Consider the following 20,285-nt stretch of genomic DNA (forward strand, 5'->3'; position numbering starts at 1 on the left):
TTGATTAAATAAATTAAAAATAAACAAATTGATTAAATTTAAAAATAAATAAATTGATTAAATAAATAGATTAAATAAATTAAAAATAAATAAATTGATTAAATAAATTGATTAAATAAATTAAAAATAAACAAATTGATTAAATAAATTAAAAATAATCAAATTGATTAAATAAATTAAAAATAAATAAATTAAAAATAAACAAATTGATTAAATAAATTAAAAATAATTAAAAATAAAAATGACTGCTGAGGTGCCTCAACGACAAGCTGTATGCAGTTTTTATTAAATAAATAAGAACGGAAGAATTCTCGCCCGCAGTTCAGCAGGGGAAACCTCTGTGGGGCGGAGAAAGAAAGAGCGTCCCATAACCAGCCACGCCCTCAGGGGGGGCCGCCCGGGACCTCTCGACACTTCAACTCCCATCATCCCCTCTTCGGCGCGGCCGGCGGCAGGGCATGACGGGAGTTGTAGTAGCTTGGAATCCGGCGGTTTCCCGCCCCTCAAAAAACCGCCATCCGGAGACTGAGAAGGGAGGGGCGAGAAGAGGCAGTTCGTTCCTCCCGCCTGCTGGCGGCGCTGCGCTGAGGGGAAGCGGAAGCTGCCGCCTGCCGGTCTCGCGATACCGGGGCCGGCGCACACTCCGTCTCCTCGGCTTCCCGCTGGGTAGGCGCTGCGGCTGCGGTGCGCGTGCGCAGTTCGGCCTCCGCAGCTTTCTCCCACCCCCCACCCCCGCTGACTCCGAGCGCCGCTCGCCTTGTCTGTTTCTCTTCGGAGCCATGGCTGGGGGGGCGCCTGTCCAGGTGAGGCTGGGGGGGGGGGGGAGAGGGCGGGAGCAGCGACACACCTGACGCGAGGCCTTGTGGGAAGCAGGGGGAGGAGGAAGACTCACCCCCCTCCCCAGATTCTCCTTGTTTTACCTCAGAAATCTCAGAGCGGGGGGTGGGAAGGGTCGCCTCTCCCGCTTTGTTCATCTCCACCCCCCAAAAAAAGTCCCTCAAGGCCTCCCCTCGGGCCCTCAACCTCCCTTCTCGCCTCAGGGAAACGAGGGAAGCCCCCGTGGAAGCGAGGAAGGACCCTCCCCATTTGTTTATTGTTTATTTATAGCACCCTATATCTGGAGGTCACTTTTTATAAATAATTTTTATTGAATTTTACATTTTTATCTTTTTTAATAAGAATATTATTAATAAATTAGTATTATTAATACCCTGCCCATTTGGGCAGCTTCCAACAAAAGATTAAAAATAAATTAAAACATCAGTCATTAAAAACTTCCCTAAACAGGGTTGCCTTCAGATTCTTCTAAATGTCAGAATATCTAAAATATAAAATATAAAACCACAAAATATGTAATCAAAATACGAACAATAACACCCCACCCCCCCAAAAAAAACCTCATTTTAAAAGGGCATTTCAATGTCTAGTCAGTGAGCTCTCCACTCGCACAAGCGGAGGAGGCGAAGTTCCTGCACTCTCAGTGGGGGAGGGGGGGCAACTCTGGAATTCCTTAATAGTCCCAGATTCTGGAAAAGGAAAGGAAAATCACAGGTCTAGGATGCTATTTGTTTGTTTTTATGAGGTGGGGTGGGGAGCACCAGACCCTCCACGTGTCCCTGTTTTTCAGGGCCTGTCCCTGGCATTCCTATTATCAAATGTTGTAGGGTATGGGGTAGGCGTCGTGTGGCGGGATAAATTATTCCCTCCGCCTGCCCGATATTTATATGCCACCTGGTTGCAAAGGTCCGCCTGGATGGTTCACAAGGTAAAAAGCACATCCCTGCTGCTGGTTGCACTCACCAAGTGATTCCCCTGGCGCTGATGGGCAGCAAATGGGTCGGATACAGATGTTGGCCAGGGAGGAACTTTCCCGTAGGGGTCCTGGAAGCAATTGACTTGGAAACCCTTCTAAATACGCTATTTTTGATATTTCAGTGAATCTCTCAAAATGCAAGCCAGGGTATGAAAAAATGAAAAAAGGGTGTCCTTCCTGACAGTGAGAGCTGTTGGACAGTGGGATTTGCTGCCAAGGAGTGTGGTGGAGTCTCCTTCTTTGGAGGTCTTTAAGCAGAGGCTTTACAGCCATCTGTCAGGAATGCTTTGATGGTGTTTCCTGCTTGGCAGGGGGTTGGACTGGATGGCCCTGGTGGTCTCTTCCAACTCTAGGATTCTATGATTCTATGTTCTGATGCTATGGGAAGCATGCTGAGATGAGCAAGGGATGCAATTTGAACTGATCAGGGGCCAGAAGCACTTGCTCCGCTGACTTGCTCCTGTGTGAGCTGATGCACAGACAAAGAATACAAGGAGATGCCTTATACTGAGTCAGATCATACGTCCATCTAGCTCAATATTGTTTATAGTGACTGGCATTGCCTCTCCCAAGATTTCGGACAGGTTTCTCCTCTAGCCTTAACTGGAGATGCCAGGGATCTTTTGCATCCGAAACAGATTCTCTGCCACTGAGCTATGGCCCTTCCTCAGCACTTCTTTAACTCCCCCTCCCCACATCCAGTAAGAACCATGAAAAAAGACTGACAGAGTTCCTTTCTTGCATTGCTTCACTTGCTGCTGATCACCACATAAGAAGTGAGGACAAAGACAAATTCACTTAAAGGTCACAAAGGGAGAAGCTTCTCTTGTGACTCATGCAGTAGCGAAGATGATTAGATTAAATTGCATTTTGTCTCTTGTCTCATGTTGGCTAAAGGTAAGGGAAGAGCAGTGGCCCTGCTTGATTCCTCCTCAGGCTGCAAGTTGTATGCATCAATACCCAACCATTCACTGGGTTTGTTCAGTACTTGCAAAATTACCACTTAAATGGCAGAATTTTTGCACCCATTTTGCCCAAGCTGCTGCCTCACCAAAATATGTTGCTCCCTCTGACCTTCAGAAGGAGAGAATGGGGTAGGAGGTGGGAAGGATTTTTCTGAATGCAGCAGATGTCATCTGAGACGCAAGATGGCCTCTGACTTTGGGTTTCTGTCTCCGCAAAGCAGGCTATGGAGTGTGATGCGGAGCCGAGGTCTCTCCTGCCTTTCCAGTCCCTTGTGAACCTCAAGCAGGCCACTACGCGGGAGATGCAGGTGCAAACGTCAGAGGCTTCCATGTGGGCGGCGGTGGCTGCCATCCAGGCCATCGACAAAACGGTTGACAACCACAGCATGCGCTTGCTGCGCTTGGAAGGCAGGATGGGGTCAGCAGAGAAGAAGCTGGGGGCCTGTCAAAAGACCTCGACAGAAATGGAGAGCCAGCTGGAGAGCAAGTGGGCTGCGCTGGGGACCTTAACTGAGGAGTACAGGCAGCTCCAGAAGAGACTGGAGAACATGGAGAATCTGCTGAAGAATCGCAATTTCTGGATCCTGAGATTCCCCCCTGGTGTGAAGGGAGAAACGCCCAAGGTTAGGAGTATTTTTAATATCATTTATTACATTTGTATGCCGCCCTTCATCCATTGATCGCAGGGCAGTTCACAACATAAAATGACAATATAAAAAAAACACAAAATGCAATCAGCCAAAGGCTTGGTTGGCACCTGAAGGTGTATAATGAAGGCTTTGATGTAAGTGCAGAACATTCTGCTACCAGAGCTAGCAAACATTATTCATGTTTACTGCATGGAATTATGCAAATTACTCAAGTGCTGTAGATGCAAACAATAATATTTGGGCTGCCAGGAAGAACTTGGAGCCATGAAAAATATTTTAAAAGTCAACTATGAATCCTCCCTGTAGTCATTTGAAGTCTATCCAGAATTCTCCTCCATAGCTCATTTCAGACTTTTAGCAGGTGGCTTCCCCACCTTTTTTTTCCAGCCATGAGGACTAGAAACACAATGAAAGCATTGGTTTTCAAGAGATCAGTAAGCTGTTTTTTTGTACTGAATGCATGGCTCTGTGATTCACAGCGCACTATTAATGCCCCCAAAATTCTTCCTGGCTGCCTCCTTGGGCTTTCTGTGGGAGTGCTAGAGGTTATTCCTTTTCCTTGGGTCACAGCACCAAACAGAAAGTTGCTATCCCAGTGTTCCCCACATCTGTATTCCTGAATAATAGAATGCTTTGCAGATGTTTTAGCAGTTCACACTTTACAATGGGGCTGTAGGATGTTGAGAACTTTTGGAAACAAATTTATTTTATCTCAGTGGCCAAAATGTGTGGCCTTGAAAACAGGATGCTTTTGTCAGACAAAACAATAGTCCTGTTAGCACATAAAAACTAAGCTCAGTGTGAACAAGTAAGTGTGCTGGTTCACAGAAAGAAAACTGGCTGCTTCATTCCTCCATGTTTTGGCTTCATGTTACATCCAAACCTGGGCTTGTGGTTTATCACCCACAGACAGATCACAAGTGGTAAGCAAATAACAAACCTTAGCTACAACAAATCATGAGCTCAGGGTCATATGTAATACCAAGCCAAACCGTGACTTAGTTCCCAGTAGCAGGGGAAGTGACTGTGATTTTCACTCTGTGCACTGATACACCTGCTCATTCATGTTTGGCTAAGTGTTATGTGTGCACCAAAGGACAGCCTCTTTTATGTAGAAAGTTATTCTTCCAACTCCCATCTAGTAACATTTCTTGCCTACCAGTTAGGCCAACTGGGTTGGGAGTCAAGAGGGTGCTGAGCTTTTTAACTTCGGTTATTCCAGGTTCCAGTGACCTTCGATGACCTCTCGGTCCATTTCAACGAGAAGGAATGGGGAGACATGGACGAGTTGCAGAAAGAGTTGTACAAGACAGTCATGAAAAGCAACTACGAGATGCTGGTCTCGCTGGGTGAGATTTAAGAAACCCTGAGTTGATATATAATGGGATGTAGGCTCCAAGTTCTTACTTGTTTGGGTGACCATGATCAGTATCTTGAGAGCTAATGTGGTTTAGTGAATAAGAGAGGCCTCTCCTCTTTGATGATCTGCAACGTGTGTGTGTGTATTTAAAAAGAAACAAAATAGGGGCATTTTTTTGTCATGGAAGAGTGTGTTCAAGCTCAGGCAGAGAACCTGCCACTGGACCCCTTTTTTAGTTTCTGAGCCATTACCATGGGTTCATAGCTCCAACCCTTTGCTTGGTTCAGGAAATCCACAGCTGGAGCAAATCAGCTGGGGAGAGCCTGGAAGTGGCAGAGCAACCAGGCTCCATGGCATCAAGCCACAGCAGCGTAGCACTGGTATCCAGCATAGCCTAGGCCAGCTCAGCTTCTCCCACCCCTGGGATGCCCAGTTTTTGGTGGGTCACATGCACTCTTGGCAAATGAAGCAAGGAGCTAGCTCTGTACAGGAGGAAGCCAGTGGAGTCATTGGTGGGGGCGGGGTGGAGACGCCTGCCCCATCCAACACACACCCCCTTCCCCCAGCATGGCAGATAAGGGATTTGCATTGCAGCGAAGCCTATTAGAAAGTCAGATTCTGTAGCTTCCTTCCCCAACCTGCTATCCTTCTGATGTTTCGGACTGGAATTCCTAACGTCTCCAGCCAGCATGACCAGTAGTCAAGGATAATAGGAATTGTAGTCCCAGACATCTGGTGGTCACCAAGTGGGATGGATAACTCATGGGCAGCAGCAATATTTTGGCTAGTTTTGCACCTTGATACACACCCATTCTTGATTGTTGGAGCTGTTTGATGTTCAGCTCGAGGGAGAGGTTGCAGCTTAGCAGTAGACTGCACACTTTGTGTTTTAGTGGGGCTCCAGTTAGTTCATCTTACAGATAATTTTTTAATGGACCTCTGGTAGCAGAGCTGTGAAAGGTTTCTTCTGCCTGAAACCTTGGGACAACTGCTGCTTGTCAGAATAGATGATACTGGGCTAGATAGACTGGTGGTCTGACTCTGCATAACACAGCTCTTCCTGTCAAAGCCAGGGCTTGTTTATTTGCAAGCCTTCGCAATTCTCTGAGCCTTTTGTTAATGAATGGCATATAATGACCTCCTCTTTTTCCATTCATCGATTGAACAGACTATGCCGTCGCCAAGCCAGAGATCCTGACTCGGATTGAGCAGGGAGAAGAGTTGTGTGAGAAAGGACTTGGAGATTCAGAAGGCAGTGGTGTCCCTGAACAACTTGACGCAGGTGCATTAGCAGGCCTCCGAAACAAGAGCAGAGAGTCCTTTTGCTGCCTCATCGTAACAGAGATATTATCTTGCAATTTATTTTGACCTTTGCCGCTGGCTGTGTTGGCAGCATTTGGATATGACTTGCAAGTGAAGCCTGTAGACCAATGTGGGTGAGATCCAGCTCCTCAGCCCCACTCCTTTGCCTCAAAGGATATTGGTCGGAGCTTTTTCCCTGGTATGACACCAGGAAAGAAGAAAGCTGAGGACAGGAAATGCTGCCTGAGTAATCCTTGTTGTGTATGGACATCATTGTGTAATTTCTGTTCTTTTATTGGATTTGAGTGTGGTTTTATTCTGAGAATATAAATTGCCACTTTTTGGCTATGAAGTGGAAAAGTGGAACTAATCTAAATGAATAAATAAGTGAATGCATGGGGACATTGGGCTGGATGCCCCTCCTTGCACTTTAGTTGTACTCAAAGTATGGAAATGAATCCACATGTTAAATCCACCTGTTTAAGGTGTTTGTTTACCTGGGGGGCTTGAGGAACAGAACTGATATTTGTGTTGCAAAAGACGCACCTTTTCCAGCATGTTGATTGTTTTCTTTTTGCCTCATATACAGTGGTGCCCTGCTAGACGAATGCCTCGCTAGATGAAAAACTCGCTAGATGAACGGCATTCGTCTAGCGGAAGCTGCCCCGCAAGACGACAAAGTCAATGGGGCTGCTTCGCAAGACAAAAAATTTTCGTCCTTTTTTTTTTCTTTTCGTTTAGCGGAGCGCGACTGTCATTGCTGCTTCGCTAGACGAAAAAACCGCTAGACGAAAAAATTCGTAGAACGAATTATTTTCGTCTAGCGGGGCACCACTGTACTTCATGCCTGTAGTGCTTTTGCAACAACTTTCATACTTGGCAAAAACGTGTTTCTTTCCTGTTACAAATATTAATTTTTGTATAGGAAGAAGTGGCCTTATATGCCCATGACGTTGTGTTTGTCCTCATGCACCTTTTGCAGCAGTGTGTATAATTTCTCCTGCCCGTTGTTGGTCCTGGGTGATACCTTTTTAATTGCAGAAAGTTCTTGCATCCAGATTGGAAAGCCATCTTATTCCACCAGGCAATTTGTAAATGCAAGACTGCTTGGAGAGCCTGGGCGTTTTCAGAATGTGACATGGGCTGCGTTAGGGTGCAGGGATGGTTAGAAAATGAAGATTTCTTACATGGGAACCTGGTTAGGAAAGTGATTGGAATGTCTTGGGTTGTGTAATGAAACACAGAGAGTTTAAGCCTCAAGTTTGTGACCAGTAGGTTGTCGTGTGTGCATGGTTTTCAGTGTTCCATCAGCTGATGCACAGCAACCTCTTCTCTCTCCCATTCAGACTGCCCCACTGCTCCAGTCGATGTTTCTTTGTGGCTTAAACAAGAGGTGGAGGAATCCCAGAATGGGGAGGCTAAGCTTCCTGAGGAGACGAGCAATGGCTGCCACATGGGTGAGTATTTAAATGCATTGTGGTTTCTGCTCAGCTCTTAGGCTCCCAAGCAAGAAAGCAAGCCCTTGACTTGAGGGCTCCCCTTTTTCCCAGCAGGCTCTCTTTTATTGTAAAGCCAAGATTATGAGGAAGCTGCTGACACAATTGGCAGCCTGACATATTCATTTAGTCCTTTGCAGGCAGCTTTGGAGACACAAGGCATATTCTTCGGGTGGGACCATACTTCAAAGGTTTCTCTCCTTCCTCACCTCCACCACAACCCCATGTCACCTTTGCTGTTTTAACTGGCTGGTTTTATGGGTTGTGTTGCACTTCACTGTGCCCTTTATCACTGCCCCTTCAAACACTTTCTTCCAAACCATCCATCCTTTTCTTTGCTCCTTCACCTCCTTCCTCTGACCTCTTTCACACTCTTCCCACTGACCTTCCCTGGCTGCTAAGCCCTCCTCTTTCTGTCCTCCTCTCTTGCCACACACGCACTTCCTCCTCCTGCCTGTGGCTCTGGATGAGTTTTCTCCTTGATGGAGAAGAGCAGCGTTCTGTGACCTCCCCTCTCCTATGCACAGGTTCTCCCATGGATGTAGTAGAGTCATCCTCGTGGATTAAAGAGGAAGTGGAAGAGGTGCGCTTTGCTCCTGAGGATGGCCAGGAAAGAGATCTCGTCCACAAAGGTAGCCTGGGTGAGTCCTGTCTTCGATCTCCCTTGGAACCAATTATGGTTGTCTTGTTAGGAATGCATTGAATGCGTAAATCCTCATGAAGACATTGCAAGAGGGTGTAAACAAGCTGATTTAAATTTGTAGTGACGGCTCTAATATAATTGTTGCAGCAAACCTTTAAAGGCTTGCAGTCCTGATTCTTAGGCATGCAAATTTTCTATCCCTGGCCATGTACCACCTTCCTTTCGCTTTTGCTTTTTGTTTGTTAACTACGTCCCAAAGCACATGCCAGACTGTGGTGGGTGGCAGATTTCCCCCTGCAGTTTGGCTAGTTACCCTCCTACCAAAATATATTTCTGCTCTGAACGTTGTGGAAAGAGTAGAACGGGACAGCCTTGGTTGCAAATTTTCTTCTTCCTCGACAGAATACCAAACTGTCACAGTGGACGAAGAGCACATGGCGGGACCCCAGGAAGGCATGTGTGCACAGGAGCCATTGTTCCTTGGTGAAGGGCCAAGCACTGGTGAGTAGCAGGACAAAGATTTTTTGGCTCTTGAGAGTGTTGGTCCTTAGATTCCCCCTTGGGTGGGGCTGGAATTCTTGCAGGTAGCAGCAAACCTTCTGACCCAGCCAGTGTGCTCTGTCTTCCCACTGTACTAACTGCAGTGTTCTGTCTCACCACCAAACTTGCACATAGTTTGAAGCAGCAAAGCTGCATTCCTAAGCAAATTAAGGGGGAAGATGTACCAGAGAGCAGGATTGTGATGGTTGGGAGGGCTTCTGGTATGATGAGCAACGGCTTGCAGAGCCTCAGGGCTGGAAGGCGATCAGCCCCTTAAAACAACTCTACATGCTCTCACCTTATGGTAGCTTCTTCCTGCTTAAGGGTACTAGGACTTTGGGTGCCTTCTCACAAAACCATTTTTCATTTTAAAGGTCTGGATGCTCTTTCTCTCGTGTCTTTAAAATGCACAGCCATGAGGGGAATCGGGGGATCAGACTTGCAGTCACACACATTTATTGCAGGAGGAAACTGAACTTGTACTTGATGGAGAGAGACCTCTGTGACTCCTTTAAGATTTGGTGTCCACAAGGTCTGGGATTTTAGAAGTTAGAAAGTATCTAATGGGGAGAATGAACATCCTTGCACACAGCGATAGAAAGGATGCTCGTGGGGAAATGCAATATAAAGTTTTTGGGGAGTTAACTTTCATCCTCCTCATAACAGCCGAGTCGTTTCAGACTTGCTCTGAAGTTCTGAGTCTTAATTGTATCTGCTGCATTTCAGAACGTTTTAAGATGCGACAAATATTTGCTCAGATTAGTTAACAGTGTTGGGAGACTTTCAGGCACCTCTTAATGGTATTCATGGCAATCTTTCCTTGAGCCCACCTAACCAGGTATAACCCCAACGCTATTTTCAAGTTGCCATCGCCTGTTCCTGCTCAAGACTAAATTCTGGTGTGTCTGGTTTTGTGGTTTTTTTTTTAAACAAAGAAGTATACATAGTAACAGAGGGCTGTCGTTCTTTAAATTTCTAATAGTCCTAATAGATTCCAATTGAATCACACACTTCAAATGCCCCACAGGATCTAAAAAGCACTTGGGAGGAGAAGGTGGCTAACTGGCAAATAGTCACCTGCGCAGTCGGTTTGCACAGCAGTCAATGCCAGTTTGGTGTGGTTAGAGTGTTGGACCAAGACCTGGGAGACCTGGCTTCTAGCCCCCTCTCAGCCATGAAGCTCACTTGGCGACCTTGGGCCCAGGTACTGCCTCTTAGGCTAACCTACCTCACAGGGTTGTTGTGAGGAAAAATGGGGAGCAGGAGAGGCAAAATCATGCATGCCACATTGAGCCGCTTGGAGGAAAGGTGGAATATAAATAGGGTAACACACACACACACACACACACACACACACACACATATATATATATATATATATATATATGTCAATGCTTAAAATTAGTTCCAATACAAACAACTCACTACGGCCAGGATCCAAATAAACAGTGCTCATGCCGGGGGAGTAAGGTTTTTCTCTGCTAAGGAGAGAAGCCACTAATCAATTTGAAAAGCAGCTTCTCTCTCTTGTGCCCAAGATAGTAAGTGATGCTGCTTTCTTTGCATGCGGATCTTGGGCACACACCATTTTTGTATGCTGGTTTCTGCTAAGTAACTAACTTCAGCTTTGTGTATACTTTGCTAAGAAGTGGAACCTCCTTAGGCCCTTTGCTCTCTTCCCCAGTTGTTGGTTTGGCAGGGGTTTGTGGCATTCTCAGAACGGCAGAGGGGATTGCTTGGGACAGGGCCCTTCTAGTCAAAGTGCGAGCAATGAAGCAATGCTTCTTCTAGAGCAGGAGAGGCAATTGCTGCGGAAGGTTGGAGAGCGTGGCTGCGGTGGTGGCATGCTAGCAGATCCCAACACTTCTTGGTCAGGCAAGCTACAGGCAAGGCCAGGATCACCAAGAAAATCACACACTGCTCATTCAGTCCCTGAGAACCAGAATCCCATTGGACGTAAAGAGTGACAGAGCCCTTCCAGATCTTGCTGAAGCCCCTGGCTGCCAGAGGAACCAAAGTTTTTGCAGCGAGCTAGGCTGAGTTTTGCTTGCAACAAATGGGCCAGAAGCAGACTCCACCTGAAGATGTCTCCCGCGGGAAACGACACGGTTCAGAATGGTGCATCTTTAGCATTTCCCTCGGAGGGAGACGCAACTGCTGACATTTCAAGAACTTGAAAGAAGCCTAAATGTCACCGCTCTCTGCTGGATGCGTTTGGGAGGCGCTTGGCTCTGGGAAGAGGAACTGTGGAAGCAAGTTGTATAACGTGGAAGCTGGCATCGAAATGTCTCTGCTAGGCCAGATGTGGGCTGGAGGTCTTGGAGCATAGAAGTATGATATAGAAGGCCACGCTTCTATCTTCTGTTTTGTGTTGGGAAGCCAAAGTGGGGGCTACCAAGGGAATGCATTGGAGCAAGAGATCAGTTGTTTGATACCAGTTCCCCCCGAGGAATTTTTCTGCGTTACTGAGTGCCCCAATTTGGTAGCTGTTCAGCACAGCTTCGTGTGTCGGGAGGCTCCACCAAACTGTTGCAGCAGGCAGGAGTCTCTTGGAATGCTGCCTTGAAAGCCGCCTGCCGAGAACTGCGTGGAAACTGGAGGAAGGCGCCAGAGAAGAGGCAGCAGCCCAAGACCCAGTGGCTTTCCTAGGTTCCCAGACCCAGCCCAGTTCGCCCGGTGGGTCAAGGAGCCCTGGGAAAGTGTCTCTGCGGACATGACAACCCACAGCCCAGTCATTTATTGCTTGTGGAATTGCAACAGCTGGTTCAGACTTCATCCAGGGCACGAAATGTGGGGCTACTGCAGAACAGGGTGCAGTCATTGCTGTTGCCAGGAGGTGGGGGGGGAGGGGACTCCTGCTTTGGCCTGCATCCTAGATAATGAAGTGATTAGGGGTAAGGATGCTGACGAAGTCGGCTTCAAATGAATGCCACTGAGGGTTTCTTCTCCTGAAGCAAAAGCATCTTTAGGCTTCAGAAACCGGTTCAGGTTTAATGAAGCCGTTAAATTATTGCTAAATGCCTGAATGCAAGATCTTTCCTTCCGGTTCATTTCCCATGTGTAGTTCTCCTGCTTGTGACCCAGGTAATAAAATAACAATAATAGCAAATAATGGTAAATGTATTCACTTGCTGTGGTGAAAAATCCAGTGCTTAGAATAACACTGTTGATGTACCTTTTCAAAAAAAAAAAGTTCTTTGGAAGAGGCTCCATCGTCTCCCAAGGCAGCTTGTTTCATGTTCTGTTGCTTCTGTGAGTGTCTGCAGGCCATTTGCTTGCTGGAGCCATTGGCAGGTACCATACCCCAGTTGTATTTCATTGCTCCCACTGTCCAGCTCGTGGTATGTGCTGTGTTCCGGCTAGTGCAGTTTAAATCTGGTGTGGGTATGGAGGGGCTGTGGTGCGGAGGTGGATTTGTAGTTCGTTTCCTCTTAGACTGGGTTACACGGCCCTGTAGTAACACCTTCCCTCATCTTACTGGTACATGTTGAACAATGACCAAGGTGCCCGCTGTAATGATTCCTCCCAGCCCCAATATATTCCATGGATACCTTTTAGTTTTGCATTTAAGGCTTTAAAATGTGTCATAGTCTAGGTTGGCAATATAATAAAGCTGTGAACTTTGGATTCTCAGTCTTCTCCATCTTTCTCTTTTATCTCCCCCCATCACACTTTTAGAAATAATTGTCGTGTGTGAGCAGGATGATAGCGTTGGGACAGCATTAGACTGGGATCAAGGAAGAAGGTGCTATAATACAATGCTGAAATTTAGGGAAACAGGGTGGGGGGGAGGACTTAATTCTACCTGTGAATGAGGTGGTACAGAGCGTTCATTTAAGGGAGACATTAGCAGAAAACTGGGAGTGGGGTTTGCAGATTTGGAAGCGGGGAAGGGCGGGGTGAGATTTAGGTACTGAAGCAGAGGTGGGAAGTTTGGCAGGGGCACACAGAGAGAATAGGCCGAATATGGATAGTTTTCCTGCAAGGACAGGGGGTTTTCACCATCCACTTCCTCACTGCCAGGAAGTTTCCAAGAGTTGTCCAGGTTCCACTGCCTTCCACCACTACTGCAAAACATTTTTTCTGGCAGCTCCTAAGGCGTGGCAAACACCATTTTATAACAGAAATGTCATTTCCTTTGTTCCTCCACTCCTCTGCCTTGCTGGTCACTTTGGAGACCTGCCCCCTATTCCATCGGAGGGAAGGGGGAGGACCCACACATCAGCAAGCAGCGGAGGGGACAAGGGAACTTTGCACAGACTCCTCAGGAGTCCTCTGGGACCCAGGCAGCCTGTAAAGAGGGACCTCAGGGAGTGAATATCTTTGACATAATGGGCCATGATAGAGATAACCAGAGAGAGATAGAGACAGAGAGAGAGAGAGTTTTTATAAGGCAGTGTCTGCAAGCATTGGAGTGGGAGGCTTCCATTTTTTCATAGCTTGCAGCAGACCCAGGATCATGGTTGCAGATTTATTGCCTTCACAAAGTGCTTGCCCCTTCTGCTGCAATGTGATTGTAAAAACATACAGGTTGGAAGAGATCTTGTGGGGAATCTTGTGATACATACCTTTTGGGCTTTGTCTACCCATGTGGGTTTCCTGGGACACATTGGTGATGAAGACCCAACAGAAAACCCTGGGTCCCTGTTCACAGATCTGTCCAGGGCAGCAAACGTTTTCTTGCGGAAAGCAAATTCCTGTGTGACGTTTCCTCCTTGAATCTGTGGTTACAAAACTTCAGGTCCCGGTTCTGTGAGCCGCTTTAGTTCTGTGAGTTGGGTGGTCCTTTTGGCCGTCTCTGGCACCTGCAGGAAGTTCCCTGTTCCCGGTCTGGAGGGACCAAAAAAAAAAAAAAAAATTGTTTGGGGCCCCAGAGTAAGAGCTTCCTCTTTGCTCAGGTCCAGCCCCCTTTCTGACTTGGGTTGACGCCGCTGGCGACATGGAGCACGTCCTGCGCGAGCAACACCGAGGGCGTTTTTACGAAATGATGGAGGAGATCCTGTCCACCAAGCGAGAGGACAACAACAGTTACATTAACCGCGAAAGATACAGGACTTTGATCGAAGAGGTCAAGGAGGCGAAGAGGCTCCGCAGCAAAAAGGGCAAGCATTACCGCCGGCTGAGGCGCTTCAACGTCCTTAACATCGGCGAAGAAGAGAAATTGGTGGTGCCCGTCTCCCCTGGGCACACCGAGGTCGTGTACTTCGTGCAGTACGAGGACTTGTTTGACATCCTGCACGCGGCACATATCGCCATCGGCCACGGAGGTCGGACCAGGATGCTGAAGGAACTCAGCCGTAAGTACAAAAACGTCACTGCTGAGGCTGTAATGACTTACCTGAAGCTTTGCGAGCTGTGTCAGAAAAAGCAAGGCGGTCCCAAGAAGGGCTTTGCCGCAAGGCCCACGTTTCACAGCGAAAGGGATTCCCGTTGTTCGTTTGATATAATTTACATGTAGCAGGATCGGGATGTAAACTCAAAACAGTACATCAGGATCCCCTGAGAAAACCGTTCAGCCTGGACCGCTATCAACCAGGTAGGCTGACTTATTTTTCACAATCCCCATTCCATGTCCAAGCTCTGCAGAGAGCTTGTATTTCAAATAACTGAAAAATTGGTGCTTGGGGTGGAGCCGTGATCGATAACGGGGAGCCACAGACCGTCGAGACACACAAACGGAGACATTTGGAAACAGTAAGCTTGGTCAACGGAAGCAAGACGAAGTCTGAAACAGTTTCATTCAAAGCGTGAGGATTTTATAGCATCACGACGGCATGAAAAGGATTCCTTGCAGAAGCTGCCTTTGGAGGGCCCCAAATGGTCTGGCATCATCAAACTTGATTTCAGATAAAACAAAATCGAAAATTCTTTCTAGTAGCACCTTAGAGACCAACTGAGTTTGTTCCTGGTATGAGCTTTCGTGTGCATGCACACTTCTTCAGATACACTGAAACAGAAGTCACCAGATCCTTAAATATAGTGGGGGAGTGGGGAGGGGTATTACTCAGAAGGGTGGTGGGAATGGGTGATAGGCTGATAAGTGTGGAAAACCTGTTGACGACTCTAAACGGCTGCAATTAGTCTTGCAGGGAAAGGCAAGGGGTGAGATGGTTAAAGATGGCTTTGTTATGTATAATGAGATAAGAATCCAATGTCTTTGTTCAAACCAGGTTTCTCCATGGTTTTAAGTTTGGTGATTAGTTGCAATTCAGCCACTTCTCTTTCCAGTCTATTTCTGAAATTTCTTTGTATTAAGACAGCTACTTTGAGATCTTTTATAGAATGTCCTGGGAGATTGAAGTGTTCTCCTACTGGTTTCTCTGTCTTGTGATTCCTGATATCAGATTTATGTCCATTTATCCTTTGGCGTAGGGTTTGGCCTGTTTGTCCAATATAGAGAGCTGAAGGGCACTGTTGGCATTTGATTGCATACACAATGTTGGAAGATGAGCAATTAAATAGTCCTGAGATGGTGTGTTTGATGTTGTTGGGACCAGTAATGGTGTTATCCGGGTTTATGTGGCAGCAAAGTTGGCATCTGGGTTTATTGCAGGCTCTGGTACCAGTGTCCATGTTGAGTCCTGTTTTTGTATTATTGTGGGTGAGGAGCTGTTTGAGATTGGGTGGCTGTTTGTATGCGATGAAGGGTCTTCCTCCCAGAGCTTGAGAAAGAGAATTGTCATTGTCTAGGAGAGGTTGTAGATCTCTGATGATGCGTTGTACTGTTTTAACTTGGGAGCTGTATGTGATGACTAGTGGTGTTCTGTTATTTTCTTTTTTGGGTCTGTCTTGCAGCAAGTTCTCTCTGGGTATCAGCGCCCCAAATGACAGTGAACATCAGTGCTAAAAATGTTATAGTGTAGTAAAATGGTGTTGTTTGCTATTAAATGCCGATTAGCTTTGCAGCTGCTTGTTTTCTTCACAGTGATGTCAGGTGGAATGTTAAGAGAAATCCTATTAAATTCTTTTGTTTGAAAAATGGCTTGGCATAATTCATTCCCGAGATAACTTCTCTGGTTAAGATTTGAAACCAGAAAGGTATAAGAACATAAATTCCACAGTTCAACTATGTTCCAAAGTTCAACAATGTGCCGCATGAAGAAATCACTTCTTTTTGTATAGCTCAGTTGGTAGAGCATGAGACTGTTAATTTCAGGGTTGTGGGTTCGAGTCCCACATTGGGCAAAAAAGATTCCTGCCTTGCAGGGAGTTGGACTAGATGATCCTTTTGGCCCCTTCCAACTCTACCGTTCTGTGATTCTGCGATTGTATACAGGGTTGAAAATGTGCTTCATTTATCTTCTCCGTTGACAGTGACAATTGCACGTTTAAAGGTCATACTTAAAAGTAATTAAGGTTTTTCCACAACTGCTGCCTTTCCCTGGCCTGGCTTAGTAAATGTTAGCACCATTAACGTTTGAGCATTTGGTACTTCCTACAAGCTTAGTAGTAAATTTACTGTTTTTGATAATGTCATTATCAAACTCCCAGCAATACTTCTGAACATAATAAACTACCGCAAGTGCCATTGTGTCGTTGGGCATAGTCAGTGCAGCCTACATTCTTGGCTCTCATAACCGTTCGCGTTTCAAGGAAAGCCTAGAGGGCCGTGTCATAGAATTATAGAATCCTAGAGTTGGAAGAGACCCCAAGGGCCATCCAGTCCAACCCCCTGCCAAGCAGGAAACACCATCAAAGCATTCCTGACAGACGGCTGTCAAGCCTCCGCTTAAAGACCTCCAAAGGAGGAGACTCCACCACACTCCTTGGCAGCAAATTCCACTGCCGAACAGCTCTTACTGTCAGGAAGTTCTTCCTTATGTTTAGGTGGAATCTTCTTTCTTGTAGTTTGAATCCATTGCCCCGTGTCCGCTTCTCTGGAGCAGCAGAAAACAACCTTTCACCCTCCTCTATATGACATCCTTTTCTATATTTGAACATGGCTATCATATCACCCCTTAACCTTCTCTTCTCCAGGCTAAACATACCCAGCTCCCTAAGCCGTTCCTCATAAGGCAACGTTTCCAGGCCTTGGACCATTTTGGTTGCCCTCTTCTGGACACGTTCCAACTTGTCAGTATCCTTCTTGAACTGTGATGCCCAGAACTGGACACAGTGTTTGTCATCATCAGCTCCTGCAACACCTCATGATGCTAGAAGGAGCATGGCAACTGTACTGTGATTATGAATATTGCTTTTTATAGGGTAGGGGGCACTGAGGATAGGCTTATGGCAGGGGTTGTCAACCTGGTCCCTACCGCCCACTAGTGAGGATTTCAGGATTCTAGGTGGGCGGTAGGGGGTTCTACGGCACAAGCTGAATCCTCCTTCCATCGAGCACTGGTGGGGCGGTATGGAAATTTTACCACCAAGAAAGATGCATTAGTGGGCGGTAGGTATAAAAAGGTTGAGTAACTATCCTTTGCTTACAGAGCCAAGGAGGCAGTGACCCCCAAACGTTTGGGAACCACTGTTCTAACTAAATAAAATGAAGGTGTTGGGCTTCAAAATATAAAGCCCATGCTTTGAATTGGTCCCAGAAACAAACAGGCAGCTCATGCTACTAGCACAGGGGTAGGCAACCTATGGCCCGTGGGCTGGATGCGGCCCAATCACCTCCTAAATCCAGCCCGCAGACTGTCTGGGAATCAGCGTGTTTTTACATGAGTAGAATGTGTCCTTTTATTTAAAATGCATCTCTGGGTTATTTGTGGGGCATAGGAATTCGTTCATTCCCCCCCCCCCCGGAATATATAGTCCTGCCCACCACGTGGTCTAAGGCACGGTAAACCGGCCCACGGCTGAAAAAGCTTGCTGACCCCTGTACTAGCATGATAGTGGCCTCCTTCTAACAGCTGTTTGCTGCGGTTGGCCATTTCTTCCCTTGGTCTGATTTGGTGGCTGTTCCCGAGCCCTCTTAAAGCAGGCTGGACTTCCAGTTGGTATCACCAAAAAGATGGGCCAGCGGGTGGTAGGGGAGACCTCAGCGTCAAAAACCAAATTACTCCTGTATCCCTCTACTCACAGCTTATTCCTGCGTCTCTTCTTAAGTCAGTTGAGCAATGGCAAGGAGTTGCCCTCCTCGCGAGTTTATTTGCGTGCCGCTTTTCCCTGCTCAAAGAGCCTCACAGCAACATACAGACTAAAACCCAGCATCTCAAGACGTTGCGCTAACCATTACAAAGCAGAGCACAATTTAAACAGCAGCAAAACTTGCACCAATGTCAGTTAAGACCAGCAAACGCTTCCTGTTAACAAACACTGAAGTACCTAACAATAGAACCCAGTTACAGGGTTCTGTAACATCCAGATAGGAGCGAAAACAGGGCACCTTAGGAGTCTGCTGCAGGAGAGAGCTTTTCCTGTGTAACGCCTGGTCCCCTTCTGTTGTTCTTTTCTCACCCTAGCAGAACGAGAAACTTCAGCAGACACACAGGAGACACAGGAAGGGGTAAGCCGCTGGAAGCCGGACTTGCTCATCGACCTGTCGGGAAGAACCACCCCTCCCAGCCCTGGGCACAGCCTTGCCCGTGGCGCTGAGCCTGGTGCCGAGTCCCAGCCCATCAAGGAGGAGCCGGAGGACTTGATGCAGGAGCTATACTCCTACCTGGACTGCGGGAAACGCTTTGGGCACAAGCGGTCTCTGCTGGACCACGAGACACCCCACCCCTTCCAGTGCCTGGAATGCCACAAGAGCTTCGGCTGGGAGGACGAGCGCCAGCCGGACAGCCACCCCCCTGCCACCTGCCCCGAGTGCACCCAGCGCCTGCGCAAGAAGCGCTCCAGCCTGGCTCATGTGGCAGACGCCCAGCCCTTCGCCTGCGCCACCTGCGGCGCCACGTTCAGCCAGTGGTCGATGCAGCTGCTGCACCAGAAGTGCCACGGGCCACACAGCCACTCCTGCGCCGACTGCGGGGCTGGGGCAGGGTCGGCGCAGGAGCTCCAGCGGCACCGGAGGGCCCACGCCGTGGTGGGGAGGGCCCACTCCTGCCTCAACTGCCCCCGCAGCTTCCTCTCCTCCTCCGAGCTGGCTGCCCACCGCCGGACGCACACCTCGAGCTGGCCGTTCACCTGCAGCTGGTGCCAGAGCACGTTTGCCAGCCGCAGGGTGCTCTCCGAACACCAGGAGCTGCACGTGGCGGCGGCCAGGAAGGTGCTGCCTCACGTCAAGCTCAGCTTCAGCTTCAACTGGCGGGAGTTCCTGGCGGAACAGATGAAGCACTGCCTGCACTCCGGCTGCTCCCCGCGGCAGGCGCTCACCGAGCTGCTGCAGAAGAACTCGGAGCTGTGGCCCTACCCGTGCGCCAAGTGCGGCACCCACTTCTTCAACCAGTGGGCCCTCGCCAACCACAGGTGCGCTCCCTTGCTGAGGACGCCCGCCCAGGCCATGACGGGGGGTGGCAGCGTGCTTTGGCAGGGGCCGGGCGCAGATCTGCCCCCAGCCGCATTCCGCTGCCCCTCCTGCGGCCTGGGCTTCCCCCAGGAAGAGTCGCTGGCGGCACACCTGCCCAGACACAGCGGCGAAGGGCGCCCTTTCCAGTGCCCCCACTGCAAGAACAGCTACCTGTGCAAGGAGGCTCTGGCCGGCCACGTGCAGAGCCATTTCACCTGGCGGCCGGCCCACTGCTACATCTGCGACCGGGATTTCGCCCGGCCGGAGGAGCTGGTGGAGCACCTCGGCACCCATGTGGTGGAGCACCCCTACAAGTGCGGCCGCTGCCACAAGAGCTTCCTGAGCCCCTTCCTGCTAGGCAAACACTTCCAGCAGGAACATTCTGCCCTGGGGTAGCCGCACGTCTGCAACTGGTTTGCCAGGCGCTTCGCTCAACCTGAGCTGCTGGAAGACCACCTGCTGTCGCACGCTGCAAGGGACCCCTTCCAGGGCAACGGGGGCGAGAGAGGCTGTTCTTGCCTTCACTGCTGGGGGAGCGTAGGAGGAAGCAAGCAGAAGAGGAGTCGTGCCTGGCGCAAATGGGAAAAAAGACAGAGGTGTCTTCTCTAACTGGCTGCAGAAAGGGTTCCCCAAACTGAATGTGGCTGGAAAAGTCTGCTCAGGTGGAAAGGTCTGTCTGGCTCTCGAATGGTTTCTGGTTCACCTTCCTCTTCCTCCTCCTCCCCGCTGCGATCCTTCAGTATCGCTCTCAGGTGCCCTTTGAACACCGTGCTGTCGCTGCGGGAGTTGCAATCAATTAATTGGCAGATGGCCTCCCGCATGTAGGTCCCGAGGTCTGCTTTGAGATCTTTTAACAATCACGTGGTGCACATTTTATATGCATCCTTAAAACAGGCAAAAGAGTTTTTAAAAGCAAGACGAGAACAACCGAGCATAGGTTTAAAAGCAACGCCAAATCAATGGCTAAGGCTGAGAACTTTTCTCCTAGCTGGGAAAGCTTGTTGAGACTATCATGTTCTCACTTGTTTCCGGAAGGGGCAGAGAGGGGGCTCTTCTGGGGGGTTCAAACCGTGATCCTGTGGCATGTTTAAAGGTCCATGTGGGTGAGACAGATGGCAGGGTG

General features: G+C 48.3%; 2 protein-coding genes across 3 annotated transcripts; both read left to right on the forward strand.

Moving 5' to 3' along the window:
- Positions 1-718: 718 nt before the first annotated feature.
- On the forward strand, positions 719-14,248 carry LOC117055822 (zinc finger protein 282-like). 2 transcript variants are annotated; one of them, XM_033165690.1, is made up of 8 exons: positions 719-803; positions 2,997-3,401; positions 4,651-4,777; positions 5,957-6,070; positions 7,437-7,547; positions 8,114-8,227; positions 8,632-8,730; positions 13,668-14,248. In XM_033165690.1, the coding sequence occupies exons 1-8, from the start codon at positions 780-782 to the stop codon at positions 14,225-14,227; spliced, it is 1,554 nt and encodes a 517-aa protein (XP_033021581.1). In that variant the 5' UTR covers positions 719-779; the 3' UTR covers positions 14,228-14,248. The 2 variants fall into 2 exon arrangements, with proteins under 2 accessions (XP_033021581.1, XP_033021583.1); XM_033165692.1 differs by having other exon boundaries at positions 3,000-3,401; positions 13,668-14,247.
- Positions 14,249-17,725: 3,477 nt separating this feature from the next.
- LOC117056028 (zinc finger protein 84-like) lies at positions 17,726-19,558 on the forward strand. Its single transcript, XM_033166047.1, has 2 exons — positions 17,726-17,819; positions 18,177-19,558. Exons 1-2 carry the CDS (start codon positions 17,726-17,728, stop codon positions 19,556-19,558), a joined length of 1,476 nt encoding a protein of 491 aa, XP_033021938.1.
- The last annotated feature ends 727 nt before the right edge of the window (positions 19,559-20,285 follow it).

Source organism: Lacerta agilis, chromosome 12 (assembly GCF_009819535.1).
Source record: "Lacerta agilis isolate rLacAgi1 chromosome 12, rLacAgi1.pri, whole genome shotgun sequence".
Lineage (NCBI taxonomy): Eukaryota > Metazoa > Chordata > Lepidosauria > Squamata > Lacertidae > Lacerta > Lacerta agilis.